The sequence below is a fragment of the Hippocampus comes genome, unplaced genomic scaffold (genome assembly GCF_001891065.2).
Source record: "Hippocampus comes isolate QL1 unplaced genomic scaffold, H_comes_QL1_v1.1 scaffold22, whole genome shotgun sequence".
NCBI classification, from domain to species: domain Eukaryota; kingdom Metazoa; phylum Chordata; class Actinopteri; order Syngnathiformes; family Syngnathidae; genus Hippocampus; species Hippocampus comes.
In genome coordinates, this window is record NW_017806175.1 from 6,860,878 (window position 1) to 6,876,640 (window position 15,763).

Consider the following 15,763-nt stretch of genomic DNA (forward strand, 5'->3'; position numbering starts at 1 on the left):
AGCATCCTCGGGGCAGTGTGGGAACCAGGGAGGCGTAAGGTGAGCCGGGTTGCTCCTTCGGTTCCCAGCCTTCACGTTTGGGCCACAAAAGACTCATGCTTGCGCGGTTGAGATGGACGGCGCAGGATGGTAGGATAACAAGTTATTAAGAGTGAGGCTAAATGAATGCATCAACATGTTATGGTTATGTCACATTTGTTTTACTAGTGCACCGAATTGTCTTTCTAGTGCACCATTTGCCCTCTAATACATGTCCTTAATCGAGATATCTGTGATACTTAAAAAATGGCTAATGTTAAGACTCAGGAGGCTACTAGTGTGTGACACATACTTAGAATTTAGGCCTAGCAGTGTTTCTAGCGTAGTATAGTACTTTATTAATAAATTGTAATTTTTTTCTTACTAGTAGGTAATAAGTAGCACTAGTAGTGGAAAAACATTACTAGTAGGACAGTCAATACACTAGTGCACCCTAGTTGTTTTACTACGGTGCTTTATTGTCTTATCGTTAAGAACAAAGAGGATGCAAGTACGCTCCTCACACTATTGGCAAACTCGTAGGACATCAAAATGTTACGAGTGAATCAGAACCGCGCAAGTTGACAACTGTGTCCTACTAACACTATGACTGGCATAAAATAGCGCATCAGTAGTAGTGCTAGTAGTAACATTTTGGCTCACTAGTAACATGTAGTTGTCCTACTAGATTCTCAAAGTTGTCCTTCGAGTGTGCCGATATGTCATCCAACAGTGGAAAAAGCACATTACGAGTACGCAGTTGTTCTCATAGTGCACTTTTCAAACTGCTAGTGAGGTCAAAGAGTGTACTAGTAGACTACTTATATGGACTGCAAACTGGATATCAATGATACGGAGTAAACTCTCAGACAGCTTTTCCTCGGCCACTCTTTGGGCGTCACCGTGTACGGTGGCAGGCGGGCGGGAAAAGCGGAATGAGTTGGCGGCGAAGGGGTGAAAGGTGAAGGCAGCCGGCATGAAAGCGATGCGCTGCCGTTAATCTGAGAGCCGAGCCGGGCTCTGACAGTATTGTGTGCACACAAAACAAAAGCTCTTCTCGCGCCGTCAAGCATGTGCTCCTGTCTGAAGCCCGACTGCTGATGTGCTACTCGCGCTATGACCTTCACCAAGCACCGAGAGCCTCATTCACTTCTCATTATTCACATTGGTATTACTAGTGAAGTGCTAGATGTTAACTAGCAGAATTTTATGTCATTAGTATAATTTTATGCCCACTATGAGGAGCACGCAGTCATCAATTAGTCCACAGTTTTGGTTTGCTAGTAACATTGGAATTGTTCCACTAAGGAGAACGGAGCACATAGTCGTATTTTGTACATCAGAACCAGGTGGGGCAGTGGCCCACGAGACAGTGTTGTTCGTTTAGTTTGTTCGCTTCGATGTTAGTTAGCTGGGTAGTTAGTTAGTTTTGTCATTTGTTTCTCATGTAGCTCTTGGTATTATGCTAACTATATAAATGGTGCATCTCTTTCCTAGCTGTTAGTTTCTTAGTCAGTTAGTTGGCTAGTTAGTTACTGAACAGAAGTACGCAATTTGATGTCCTTAGTCACTCAGCTTGTTAGCTATCTGGTTATTTTGGAACTTTGTGACATAAGTCGGTTAGTTTGTTAGTTACAGTAGTTGGCTAGTATGTGAGTTATAGATCTAGTGAATTCATTAGTTAGCAGGATTATGCAAAAAAAAGATAACCAATGACTTTCTTTCAGAGCTTGTTATTTGATTACTTAGCTATCTGGTGTGTTAATCGTTTAGAGAGCTATATAGTTTGTTATGTTGTTAGCATGGAAAAATACAAAACCAGTCCACTGTAACATCTTCCTTTAATAGCTGTTAGTTGATTAAACTCAGTCGGTTCATCAGTTACCTTGTAAGCAAATACTTACATTGTAAGTACTTATATCAGGACTAGCTTATCCACCAGACAAAATGTACGGTGAAAAATGTGTGGCGCTCTACACTTGGTATGTGCATCCTACAGCCACCCACGGGAAAAGAGTGGATCACTATTGTCATGTTCGGTTTAGTTACATTCGACGGGACTTTAATTTTGGCGACACAAACCGGAAGTATCTTGTCATGTTCCGTTTTAGTTAGAACCTAGGAGACTTTAATTTTGGTTACATAAACCGGAAGTACCTCGTCTAGTAAAGAACGCATGGCTTCGTGCTAGTTGTTGTCTTCGTTTCTCGTTCTCTTCTTGTGTATACGCCTTGGAAAGCATCGTCTTTTTACAACATAAGGAAAAAGAAAACTCCACCAGACAAAATGTACGGTGAAAAATGTGTGGCGCTCTACACTTGGTATGTGCATCCTACAGCCACCCACGGGAAAAGAGTGGATCACTATCATGCGTCATTGTCATGATTGTAAGTTACAGTGGAAAATTTTTTGACTGTTTGGCCTTGGTGGAGGTCATCTTGTGCTCTTTCTTATAAATTGCCTTGGCCTAAGTCCTCGTACGAGCCAATGAGAAACCTGGTTTGAAAATGAAAGGAAGGCTGACATCAAAAGGCTGTCAGCCTTCCTCCCACGTGCAAAGACACGTCGCACAGGAACACGTTGTAACGTTGCGGATGATCACAATGGCGTGCGTGGGATATATGGGAGGGACGGAACACAAACTTGTGCCAGCCTGCGAGTGTGCCTTTGTGTGTGCCTGAGTGGGCGCAGCCAAGGTTAGTAAAGGTGAAGTGGGTCCTCGTCTTTAACATCGTTTGCGGTTACTGCTAATGTCATTTGGAGAAATATGAGAGTCCTCTCTGCTCCTCAAGAGTCACTTTGGGACTGCAGCTGTGGACACAAATGTTTCATTTTACCCAAAAGGTTCACTTGATGTGTGTGACAAACATGATTGTGTGTCTTTTTTTTTTACTGGATTTACACATCATCAAGGGTAGGGAACCTAACCATTTTATGGAGGCCCGGTATCCAATATTTAACCCCCAAATGTTCATAAATCAAAGAGCTACCCACTTTCTACAGCGCCTATCCTCAGTAAGGTCACGTGCGAGCTGAAACCTTCCCAGGTCGGGCAGATTTGCTAACAAGTCGTCCACTGTGCCATTAGTTCGAGCATCTCATCGTACGGTTCTTAAATCTTGCATAACCCCAAAACGGCTGCTGATGGGAAAAAAGATTCCTCTCTCTTGACCCCAAAAAAAGCGGACTTAAATAAAAAAAGTTGTAAATAAATTCCTTTTTCTGCTCTTAAACTAACCCGCTAATTTACAGCAACCGAAACTGATTAGTCCAGAAATATGTCCTATATTTCCCTGAACAATGCACTGTTTATTGTTATCATGTTATTTTTACAAGTCAAGTGGTTAACCGTCCGGGCTACCCTGCTGAAGTTGTTGTCACACGTGGGGGGGGGGGACAAAATAGGCAGCTGTTTTTGTCCTGGCTGGAGAATCCCTAAAATAAACAGGCAGGCCCCAGGAGCCGGCGGTAGTGATGTCAAGCCGCATTGCGCTGACCCACTTGGGCTCATCCAAACAAGCCTCCCCTCGCACCCTCACCCACACCATGAGAACTGAACGTTTGCTGGCCACTGAACAGAAAGTCAAAGATTGATGGCCCAAAAGAACAAGAAAAGTTCTCACTGGGCCAAGCGACATTGGGTCTTTCAAAGGTGTGGGGGCCAGGGGCCGTGGGGGTCTTGTTGGGGAGGTCTCACCAGGCGCGTGGCTTGCCGAGAGTCTGCGGCTCAGTGGCGCAGTGGGCTGGCCAAGTGTGGCGGTGTTTGGCCTCAAGCCCCGAGACGGCAGCTGCCGTAAACAAACAAGCACTGAAAAGCAGCTGGCCCAACCGCCGGGCCCTCCTTAAAGAGAGCCTGGTTTTGGGAATGGCTGCGGTGTCCTCCCAGTGGAACTACCAAGAAGTGCTGGGCCCTTAACTTCCAATCCTAGAACATTCCGGAGGCACTGATACATCTTTCAGTTGGATCAGCTCAAGGTGGGATCGTTTTCTCACCCAAACGCCAAAGTTCTTGAGGAATCCGATCGACTAGTTTGATGTCTGGAGTTTGCACCGGACCGAGTGAACTGAACCAAGGAGGAAAGTGCACTAAATGGAGCATGCGTGAAACCCCCTCGAGCTTTAAGTCGGTTGGACTATTTCTGCCACGCGGTGGGAGAATAGAAATTCACATCAGACCGGATTAAAAAAAGCTTACACGACGGAATGAAGAAAGTTATGGTTTTAATCTTGTGGTTTTCAAACAATACGCATGTGTAGTTTCCAAACCGACATGAAAGGGACTTCCTGTAACTGACCGCAGCTTCATGCCGCTTGTTGTTTAAATGTTTTTTAGTTTTTTTATGTGCATTTTCTGTTTTGCATGCAAGTAAAATTATACGGACCTGTATTCGGCCCAGAAAAAGTAACCATACGAACCACATGGTTGTCAATATCAAAGGGTAGCGGCAAATTTGCCATTTCTCTCGGACGCGTCTACAAATTCTCAAATTCACAGTCGAAGTCGGTCATCCTGCACAAGATGTACTTCCACTGGCGATCCCTGAGGGCAAATATCAAGACAACACTGTCAAGTCCGGCAGAAGATGAAACCAAGAAGTTCAGAGGGCCCGTTGGAACACAGACCTTAGCACTCCGTTAAAGGTGGTCTGAGCTCCTCGGATGAAGTAGCCGTAGCTTGGAACCACTAGCTCGCCTTCCTCTTGGTGGTATTCAGGAATGTCAGTGGTTTTCCTGCAGCGAAAAGCAACAAAATTCAATCCTGGAGCCTGTAAATATGTACCTTTTTTTTTCTGATTTAACCGCAATTTCCTCCCCATGAAAATGAATCACAATTAAATTTTAGCGCCGACAGGAAAATTCTAAACGCTGTGGAGTTTTCCCACAAAAAAACGCACACGCACACAAATATTTCCCCAAATATCTGCATACACACATGCAGGAGTATGGACATCGCTTCTCGTAGTAGCAGCAGTAGAATTGCCATTCTCGGTCCAAGACGCTCTCAAAGTACTTGCTCTGCACCCCTGCCACCAGGCCATTACAGATTTAACCGCAATTTCCTCCCCATGAAAATGAATCATAATTAAATTTTAGCGCCGACAGGAAAATTCTAAATGCTGTGGAGTTTTCCCACAAAAAACGCACACGCACACAAATATTTCCCCAAATATCTGCATACACACATGCAGGAGTATGGACATCGCTTCTCGTAGTAGCAGCAGTAGAATTGCCATTCTCGGTCCAAGACGCTCTCAAAGTACTTGCTCTGCACCCCTGCCACCAGGCCATTACGGGTGCACTTAGAGGTCCTGCAAAGACAAAGAGGTATTTTTTTGGGGGGGAACATAACAATCAAACAGAGCATAACCATTGGACCAATTGTGCATCATGATTTCATGCATTTGTCGTGTAGCTCCTTCTGGAGTGCTTGGCTTGGCCACTAGGGTGCAGTATAATGCACACATGCACAAAAAAAACAACAAAAAAAAAAAAACGATGGTCACATGCTTATCTCAAGCCTCAGTAATATTAGTCGTTTGTCCATCGACGATATTGATTATATGCCTCTGAATGATTGAATGATGTTGCTCCACCGTTTGTGCTCGAATATGGATTGCTGGTAGCTTTATTAGCCTGACCGGTCATTCAAATAGACCTGGAGTATGTTCGTGGTGGGTAAATGTGGTACTTAATGGAGTGTTTGCCTTGGAATCAAGTCAACTGGGAGGCAGTAAATCCGAAGTTCAACTTTACGACGCTTCTTTTGTGGCTCGCCTTTTGCTGGAGGTTCATTCACCGGGTGTTGCGCAGCCGCTGCCATTTCACATGACAAGTTCAGCTCTGTAATTTTACTTGAGTCTTAATTTTTCGGGTTACTTTTTAATTTTACTCCCTTACATTTGAAAACAATTATCTGTACTTTGTGCTCCTCACTTTGTCAAAATGAGCTTTTGGCTCATTTGCATTTGGCACGTGGCTAATAAAAATTAAAAGAAAATGCACCCTTCAAAGGACCGTCAAAATGTGCTTCCTACTACCCACAAATAGAAGACACGTGTGTAACTTTATGAGAGGAAAGTTCCAATTTTAAGAGGGGGAAAAAGTCAGAATGTAGAAGAAGAAAGTGATTTCAACAACAGCAAATCCTCTCCCGACATAACGTTATGATATATGACACAGTCATTTTCATTTTACGAGGACAAAGTAGCAATATTAAAGACAGAAATTTAACAAGTCACGAGATTGAGAGAAACATTTTTTCATGAGTAAAAAGTCACATCAAATAAAAACTGTCAATTTTAAGAATGAAATCTTGATTTGTCTTAATATCAAAGACAGAAAAAAATTAATGAATGAGAGATGGAAGAACAGAGATGTAAGAACAAAACCACAATTTTGTGAGAATTACTTTTTTGCAATCTGCAAAAGTAAGTTGAGAGTAACTTTGGTACTTATACGATGAGGCTAACGATCTGGAGACATGCAGTATTTTCTCAAAAAAGAAGCCTTGTTTACCACAAAGAAGGTCACCTACCACTCCAGGCCGGCACGGTTGATGTCATCCCACCAGCAGTCGGTGGGGTGTCCAAGCCCCTCGGGCGTGGGCTGACACTCAAAGGACCAAAGGCGGTCGGAACCGTCTGCAGCGCTGAAGTAGCTCCTGATGGCCACCAGGGCTTCACCGTGGGGGCACTGGAAGCTGAAACCCTGCCGGTAACCGTTGACCCAGCCCATGTCGTGGTGCTCATGCAACTGAGGCTGAAACTGAGCACGGACTGAGACCGCCAGGGACCAGGCCAGCGCCACCAGAACCGGATTCATGTCGACGGGTGAGGACTTGTGGCGCTCTCCCTCGCACAACGCCTGTTTATAAACCTCCAGATGTTTGGCGTCCGGCGGAAATGTAAATGAGCTGCTGAGAGACTCGATCCAACAGTCATTGGACCTCGTTGGACATTTTAAGGTGGACTCGGGGAAAAGAACAGAGGAACTACTGTGGGGTTGTCGGGGTGGTGCCTTAAAAGGCGGGGGAGGGGGTCCATTTATTACATGCAATTCAAATACTGACGCCATTCTTTGTTAGCGCCTCTGGCGTGCACTCGCTCACGTGTTAGCAATCGTAGCCATGTGTTCCACTACAATATAAACACCAGGAAAGACTGTTTTGGGGGAAAGATGACACGTGAAACAAAAGATGCACGACAACAGGACCTTGCAAGCATTTCAGATGACATTTCAAAGATATGATTTACTCCAACGATGCTACGTTGCACTGCATTGACGATACGACTGAGCTGCGAAAGGATAGGCACGACTCCAATTATGATACAACTGGATCTGATTATGCTACGATTGCTTTACAATAGGATATGATGGAATTCACGCCAATTCTGATCCGATTCACTCCCTTTATGATGAGCCAAAGTAATCATGATGTGATTTAATCCAGGAATGAAACGATTCTTTGAAGATACGATAAGTTTGTGCATAACTACAAATACGATAGGACACGCGACAATTATGCGACGATTCACTCCGTTTATGATGGAATGTGATACAATCAATTCCGATTACAATACGATTCACTCCCTTTACGATTACCCGTGACAGGACAGTGACATTTTGGTACGATTCACTCCATTTACGATGTGATACGATATGATTCCCTCCAATCTCAAAACGGTTCACACCATGTAGGATACAATATAATGTAATCTAATTACAGCATATTGTAATTTGCTTATCTCCAATTATGACTCAACTCACTCCGATTACTATACGATTCAGTTTGCTCCCTTTACGATACAATAGGATGAATTAGGTTTAGGATGCAATACAATATGCTTCACTCCAATTCCCAGCCAATATGATAAAATTTAACGATGTAATTGACTCTCTTTATGACGCAAGATGAAAACGATTCATTCCAATTCCAATACGATTCACTCTACTGATGTCATGCTTTGTTAGCCTCTGTAGCATGCACTCGGTCACCTGTTAGCAATTGTAGCCACGTGTTTCTCTTCAATATAAACACCAGGAGAGGATGTTATTGGAAAGGACTACATGTGAAATGAATGTTTGGGACCTGGAGCCAATAGCTGAACTCTGTAACAAATGGGACATTCCGTGTAGACAAAGTAGCTTTACACACGGCATCTTCAACACTGGATAAAATGTGATATGAATACTGAGACACTGCCAATAACACAATACTGTCGATATGTAATTAAAGCCACTGCTGGTGTGATACGAGTCACTCCAACTACGATACGACACAGTCAATATATGATGTGCTTCACTGTAATCGTGACACGCGAGGATTCACGCCAATTATGACTCGCGCGGGTTATGATAAGATGCTCCAATTCCGATATGATTTATACCAACAACTATACAATCTACTATGTCGGAAGCTATGTCAGAAGGTTGGGTTGCTGGTAAGGTTGGTTGGTAGGTAGCTAGGTAGCAAATTATTTAGCTAGGTACCTAGCTAGCTAAGTAAGTTGGTAAATTATGTATTTAATTTTCTGCACTTTTTCAATTACTTTTTTTATTGTTGTTACTTTGTGTATTTTTATGTTGTTAAAATGGAAGAAAAAAAGTCCAAACATTATAATATGTAATATTTGCAAATCTACTTATTGCGTACCCTAACAAATAAAGAGTATGACATTCACTCTGTCTGCTTCAAAAGCTGGTCGAACATGCAATAAAGTAATACCAAACCAGTATTAGCATGCCTTGGAGAGCCATTAGTGTATCAATACGGCGTCTCACTCTTCATTAATCTAATTGCCTAAAACGGGCTAAAAGGGCATTCGCTTGAAAGCCTCCATTTTACACACACCATTAAGTGCTCTTTCACTGGGCGTTGCCATGGGGGGAGGGGGGGGAAGATAAATTAGCAAACCTCATTTTATGGACACGGTATCATATTTCCAATCATTCTACTGCCATGTACTGGATGCACTCATGCTTACATAATCTACACCCCCAAAAAATAAAATAATTCATAGACATCATGTTAGGGTCCAAGTCAAGGTGTTAATGTCCAACGTCACAAAATGCTCGTGGGATGAAGTGGAGGATATTTATAGCGATGTATAATTTTAGTACTGGGACTTCACCGAAAACACCAAAAGTTGAAATACTACAAGCTGTAGTTTTGTCAAAGGAAATCATAATCGCAAGAAAATTGCCATTTTTTAAGTCTTTTCTAGTCACTTTCTAATTCGGTCAGCCTTCTGACTCCTTCCTGTTAGTTTGTAGTTTCGTCAGTCCTCTGACTCTTTCCCAGTAGGATGCGACTGTCCGCCGACGTTATGTTGTTTCCAAGTATCCTCTGGTCTCCGCAGCAACCTGTGAGTATCTATCATCACCCTGATTAGTGAGGGGAAGGCATCCATTTGTTCTTTGAGGGGGGCCTCACCGTTCCATACCACCCCCTTGTGATTATCCTCAAAGCGTCCCAAAATAAAACGCTGGCCCGTGTTTCCAAAATAAGAGTCCTGAACGGGAGCACAACCGGCGAGTATTTATAGACGCCGCCGTCTATTTTAGGGTTGTCTTTTGGGAGTGCGGCTTGTTGAATGTAGGGCTTCATTCACCTAGAACGGTGCCTGGGCTTCTGTGTTTAACCAACTGCACGACTCAATTTTCTCCAATGAAATTATATATATATTTTTTTGTCTGTCTTAGAAACATCATAAAACTTGACAAAAGGGGATGTAAATAAATAGCGACACAAATAGACATCTGGATCACAGTTACACCCTAGTTATGATGCAGTTCAGTCACAATCAGGATGATTATTGTTTGTTTTGTTAATTTTTAGTCATTTTAGTTTTATTTCAAAGCTACGTAGTTTTAGTTCAGTTTTAGTGTTAGTTTTCGTATTTAAAACATTTGGTGTACCCAAAAAAAAAAGTGTTGTGTCGTAAAAATTCAACAAATATATTATTTGAAAACGTTTTGTACAATCCAAGGTTTTAACAGTACAACAGACTGAAAATTTCAGGTGGTGCCTATCCCAAAGAATTCTATGAATATGACCTTCGGTTTTGGCTCGTACTTTCTTATCGATGTTGTGAAAACGATTGTCTAGACGTTTTAAGGTGTTATGCTTTGCTACTGTAATTCTTTATCAGACTGTAAACTGTGACAATTATGGTGATAAGCGTAACTTGTATGGCAATAAAACAAAGCCATAAACGTAATCACATTTTAGGACACTGGAGCCCAGGTGCATGCTGGGAATTGTTTTGTTTAACCTTTACACACTGTTCATTCCGACACACATACAGTATGACCTGCACCAAAAACTCCTCATAAAAATGGTCTAAATCAAACTAATAAATTGCCAAAATTTGAAGGGTCAAAATGAAGGGTTGTCGGACATTCAAAAATGAAGGATTAATCCTTGATCAATGTTTTAGAGAAAAAGGAAAGCGTATTTTTACGGGTTCTAATACTGTGCCTGTCTGGCAGCAACGTGATCCGAATATGACAACGGTTTACATGACGCAGATCCGGCTTCCATTGGAATCGGGCAAAGAAGTACATTTTCCGTACAGCATCCAACATGGCCGCTGACCTAATACATGCTGTGACTCATTTGTTGCTTTTTCCTAACAGTGGCCAGAAAGTCCTCCAAAGTCTAAATTAACACAGTGTATCCATATATGTACATACTGTACAACCTCCATTGACAAACTCAAAGGCTAACATTAGCTGCTACAGTCATGAATGGCGACAGAGTTGAACACAAAAACCAAAAACAATCTGTGGTATGTGGTGTTGCGCGAACATGTCAAAAGGTCTCCCAGCATGGTTTAATCCCCCCCGCCCCCACTCCCTTCATCAGACCTTTCCTGCTTAATTGGGCTTTACAGATGAAATTAAGACCCCGGGCAAAAGGCCAACAAAGTAACCTCGATAAATCACAGTGCTCCGGGCAACCATTGGGGGGGCTGGTGGTGGTTCAGAAGGAGGATGGGTGTCTCAGATAAGATGAAAAAGCCTTGCAGAAAAAAGGAGCGTCACTCCAACTATTTTGGGCGCGTTTATGTGCCCACAGTTTGCATGTTGTGTGTTGGCTTGTAAGCATGGGTGTCAGGTTTAGCGCCGAGAATGGAGTGAGTGAAGATTGAAGAATGGCAAACACAAACAAAGTCTCAAACTGATGGTCCACAGGCCAACTAAGCAGGACATTTATAGTTTAAACATAAGGATAAACAAACAATCAGTTAGCAACGTCACCATGAATATTAGCCAATATTGAAGTTGATATTTTAGACTCATGTACATGTTACAAGTTAGAAATGTATCTGTTTAGCAGTTATAATATGCCCTGATGAGCAATAGCCATAACGGATGGCCCTGAAGATAAACAAAACAGAAAAATAAATAAGACGCAAGAGTTTCTGAAAAGGGAATCACTGCCTACCTGAGTGGGAGACTTGACTTGGAGGCGTGGGAACCACTTTTTTTTTTTTTTTTGGAGCTCACGTGTACCGCTTTAAAATGCTTCTCCCAGCATGCCAGATTCCCATTCTCTGCCAGTTCCCTCGGTGAATTGTACATGAAACAAAATCTGAATGAGAAAAACAAGAACGATAAAAGATATTGCGCAACAGCTCTGCCATTCCAGATTGCTGACTGCCAACAACTTTTGGTGATGCAGGTCACGCGCCATCGTAGGTTAAAGGTGACCTGCTTTTTGATTTTGTTTTATTTTTTTAAATACTTTTTGTGAAAGTGAGACTGATAGGATCCTAAAGGTGCAGTGTGCACTAACACAAAAATATATCGCATTCATAACATGCACACAGACACACAAATGTTTTAGCGAACTTGGGACCAATCCGCGAGCTACCAGTCGATCACGATCGACGTATTGGGCACCCGTGATCTTTGCGTTCGGATGATCAGAATTGTGTGCAGGCCATTCAAGTTCATACACACACAACTGTGACATGTTAAGAACAGACTGCGGTGAATAAGCAAGGCCTCCCCACACTGTGCAAGGTTTGCAGAGCATTCTCTGATGTATAGCTTCAACTCGCATCAGGTGTTCTCATCGTTTACAAAGTGGATGCTTATGTAAATTCACTTAACAGGTTTTACAACAAAAATGAGTGCAGAAGTAACTGTGTGGATACGATATGCAACCGGTCATGTACAACAAATAATGCCTGGGAAAAAAAACCCAACCAAACAAACTGTAATGTGCATGAAATAGTTTGACGTACAGGGTGGGGTATCTAACTTTAAGTTTCATTTGGAGTTATGTAACTCGGTGACGTGTCATTCAGGCATCTTCAAAGGGTAATTAGTTTGACTTGATTGTCGTTTGATTTCTTAGTAGTGGCTCACATCTTTATCTGGTTGTCAAAGGTTGAGTTGTGAGTTGAGGTTATTTTTGTTTTATTTTAGTTGTATTGAACGGCACGGTGGGCGAATGGTTCGCACGTCTACCTGACAGTGCAGAGGTCCAGGGTTTGATTTCAGGCTCTAGTCTTCCTGTGTGGAATTTGCATGTTGTACCCCGTGCCAGCGTGGGATTTCTCCAGGTACTGCGGGTTTCCTCCTCATAGGCTGAATCGTTTTACTTTAAACATCGCCCGTCTATCGAAGAAAGCTTTTTTAATGGCAATGGATAACCTTCCTGTAAAAAAAAAAAAAAAACGGATTACAACTACAACTTTTTGGGGGACTCAATCCGGGTTCTGTCTTCAATCTCCCCCTACTCCCGGTGGGCCGCCTGCATAGACACACTATTGTTAACAAGTTCAAGTCAAGCTGGCTCCCAGCATACCAGATTCCGTCCACAGGCCATCTCAGAATGCCGCACCTCCTGGGAATCTTGGCTAAGCCTTGATCTGTGCAAACATGGAGGGCCTGCTGTGCTATCGCCACATAAAAATTGCATTGTAAACGAAGAAGTGCATTATATTGTTTACTTTCTGGATGGAATGAAGACAGACCCCCGTGGACTGCCATTCATGCAGAAGTCAAGTTCTGTTTTTTTTTTTTTTTTTGTTTTTTTTTAACCATTGTAACAAGAGTACACATGTGTATCGTGACACACAGTGGTGGTGTCATTTGTCATTTGGAGTTATGTAACTCGGTGACGTGTCATTCAGGCATCTTCAAAGGGTAATTAGTTTGACTTGATTGTCGTTTGATTTCTTAGTAGTGGCTCACATCTTTATCTGGTTGTCAAAGGTTGAGTTGTGAGTTGAGGTTATTTTTGTTTTATTTTAGTTGTATTGAACGGCACGGTGGGCGAATGGTTCGCACGTCTACCTGACAGTGCAGAGGTCCAGGGTTTGATTTCAGGCTCTAGTCTTCCTGTGTGGAATTTGCATGTTGTACCCCGTGCCAGCGTGGGATTTCTCCAGGTACTGCGGGTTTCCTCCTCATAGGCTGAATCGTTTTACTTTAAACATCGCCCGTCTATCGAAGAAAGCTTTTTTAATGGCAATGGATAACCTTCCTTAAAAAAAAAAAAAAAAACGGATTACAACTACAACTTTTTGGGGGACTCAATCCGGGTTCTGTCTTCAATCTCCCCCTACTCCCGGTGGGCCGCCTGCATAGACACACTATTGTTAACAAGTTCAAGTCAAGCTGGCTCCCAGCATACCAGATTCCGTCCACAGGCCATCTCAGAATGCCGCACCTCCTGGGAATCTTGGCTAAGCCTTGATCTGTGCAAACATGGAGGGCCTGCTGTGCTATCGCCACATAAAAATTGCATTGCAAACGAAGAAGTGCATTACAGTATATTGTTTACTTTCTGGATGGAATGAAGACAGACCCCCGTGGACTGCCATTCATGCAGAAGTCAAGTTCTGTTTTTTTTTTTTTTTTTGTTTTTTTTTAACCATTGTAACAAGAGTACACATGTGTATCGTGACACACAGTGGTGCTGTCATTTGGCCAAATGCTTTGCTTTGACTTGTGTGGTGTCAGTGAACTCAACTCTCCTCACTTTACAAGAGCGGATTTTTTTTTTTTTTAAATGCCACCCCGAGTTGACGTTGATTATCAAACTAGACAGAGAAAAAAAGATAACGACGCATTGTGTTTTTAAAACAACCATAGGCTGAGACTTTCAGTGCGCTATCTCAATGCTAATGCTAAATAGCATCTATGCTATGGTGGAAAACGGTGCGGCAAAAACATGTACACCGGCAATATAACAGTGCTGACGTTCATATATTCTTTATCCTTGGCATGAAACGACTCATATTTGTACCGTGTTCGTAGAATTTGAGGTGTTATGAATCCCACTGCGGTTCAAGGCAGAAGACGCTCTGCCGCAATATGACTGGCTACTGCATCCAGGCAGGACTGCATGCAGCGGTCTATATCCCCAGTTTTGTTCTCTGTGTAAATGAGTAGTTTAATGGCTGTTCTGGTTCAACCACAACAGTCCACAGAGTCAACCATGAGGTGACTACAATAACATACGTACGCCATCACAACACATTAGCAATATGGTTTGCTCAAGGCATGACTGACAGGCCCGTGTTTGCTTGACATGTAGCACCTTTGTATAAACACCACATACACAGAATGGGTTGAATTTGAACCGTCAGTTTAGTCTATTTCCAGAGCCAATTATTCCTCAGATTATCCCATTCATGAATGGAGTAATTGGATAAAAAGGTCCAGTCAAACCTCGTTACAACATACCTCAAGGCAATAAAGAATTTTTACGTTATAACGGTAGTTTGTTGTCACCATTTCCAATAAAACGGACGCCAACTACGATGTATAATACAGTATGAACATTTATCAATGTCAAAACATGAACATGTAATACAGTATAAACATGTCAATCACAAATAAGTGTCGCTCCCCGAAGCCGTTTACGATCATCTTTCAATCTGTTGGCCTCGAACTCATTCGGGACTATTGTCCAAATAGTTGACTTGGACAATACATAGTCTCGGCTGAGCTTTGGCTGGGAGACTCCCTTTTGGAAGTGAGGGACAATTTCAATCTTCACAGACAGCGAGATTTGCTTCCATTTACCACACATGTATTGAGACCATGTGCTCAGGACCGCGTCGTGCCTCCAGAAGTCCGACGATGTATGAGTCGATCAGTAGCATTGCTAAGCAACGAAGGCGAATCCCGCGCTGTACATTTTGTTGATGAGAAAGGTCGCGGTGGCAGTTAGTTTCCCACGGTTCGCTGTAACAAAGACCTTTTCACAACGGGGTACGTTGAAACGAGGTTCGACTGTTCGACTGTAATTACATTATTTAAAAAAAACCTAAATGCGGGTGTCAGGTGGTGGTATTATTGTAGCCTTAGGGGTCACCATCCTCCGCACTACAATGTCTCCGACTTTGAGTGTATGTGGCTTTAAAAGGCGGGGCCAAAAGTTGTGGTTACAGTTGTCACTGAAATGAATGCATTAGAGCAAAATGTAATTACAAACCATTTCTATTATACCCATGCAGACACAGTATGCATGGAAGTTACATGTCAGAACAGCTGAGGCTGTAAGGTAATCAGGTCATAAATCAGACCTTCCCTTTGCTCCCGTCTCTGTGCTCATTATAAATCTGATTTGAAGAGCTTGGAGAGTGATTCTCAATTGTTCGGTAGCCAAATCCCAGCTCAATATTCCACACTCACACTCACACACACACACACACACACACACGCACACGCACACACACACACACACACACACACACACACACACACACACACACACACA

General features: G+C 42.7%; 1 protein-coding gene across 1 annotated transcript; it reads right to left on the reverse strand.

Annotated features, from left to right (window-relative positions):
* Positions 1-4,329: 4,329 nt before the first annotated feature.
* On the reverse strand, positions 4,330-7,001 carry dpt (dermatopontin). The gene is made up of 4 exons (XM_019897229.1): positions 6,554-7,001; positions 5,202-5,327; positions 4,642-4,749; positions 4,330-4,558 (listed from the first exon to the last, which is right to left on the reverse strand). Exons 1-4 carry the CDS (start codon positions 6,838-6,840, stop codon positions 4,492-4,494), a joined length of 588 nt encoding a protein of 195 aa, XP_019752788.1. The 5' UTR covers positions 6,841-7,001; the 3' UTR covers positions 4,330-4,491.
* Positions 7,002-15,763: the final 8,762 nt, after the last annotated feature.

Coding starts and splice junctions, on each gene's coding strand:
- dpt (XM_019897229.1), bottom strand. CDS start 6,840: ATGAATCCGGTTCTGGTGGCGCTGGCCTGGTCCCTGGCGGTCTCAGTC. Junction 5,328..6,553: donor AACCGTGCCGGCCTGGAGTG/GTAGGTGACCTT, acceptor TTGTCTTTGCAG/GACCTCTAAGTGCACCCGTA. Junction 4,750..5,201: donor CGATGTCCATACTCCTGCAT/GTGTGTATGCAG, acceptor TTTTCGCTGCAG/GAAAACCACTGACATTCCTG.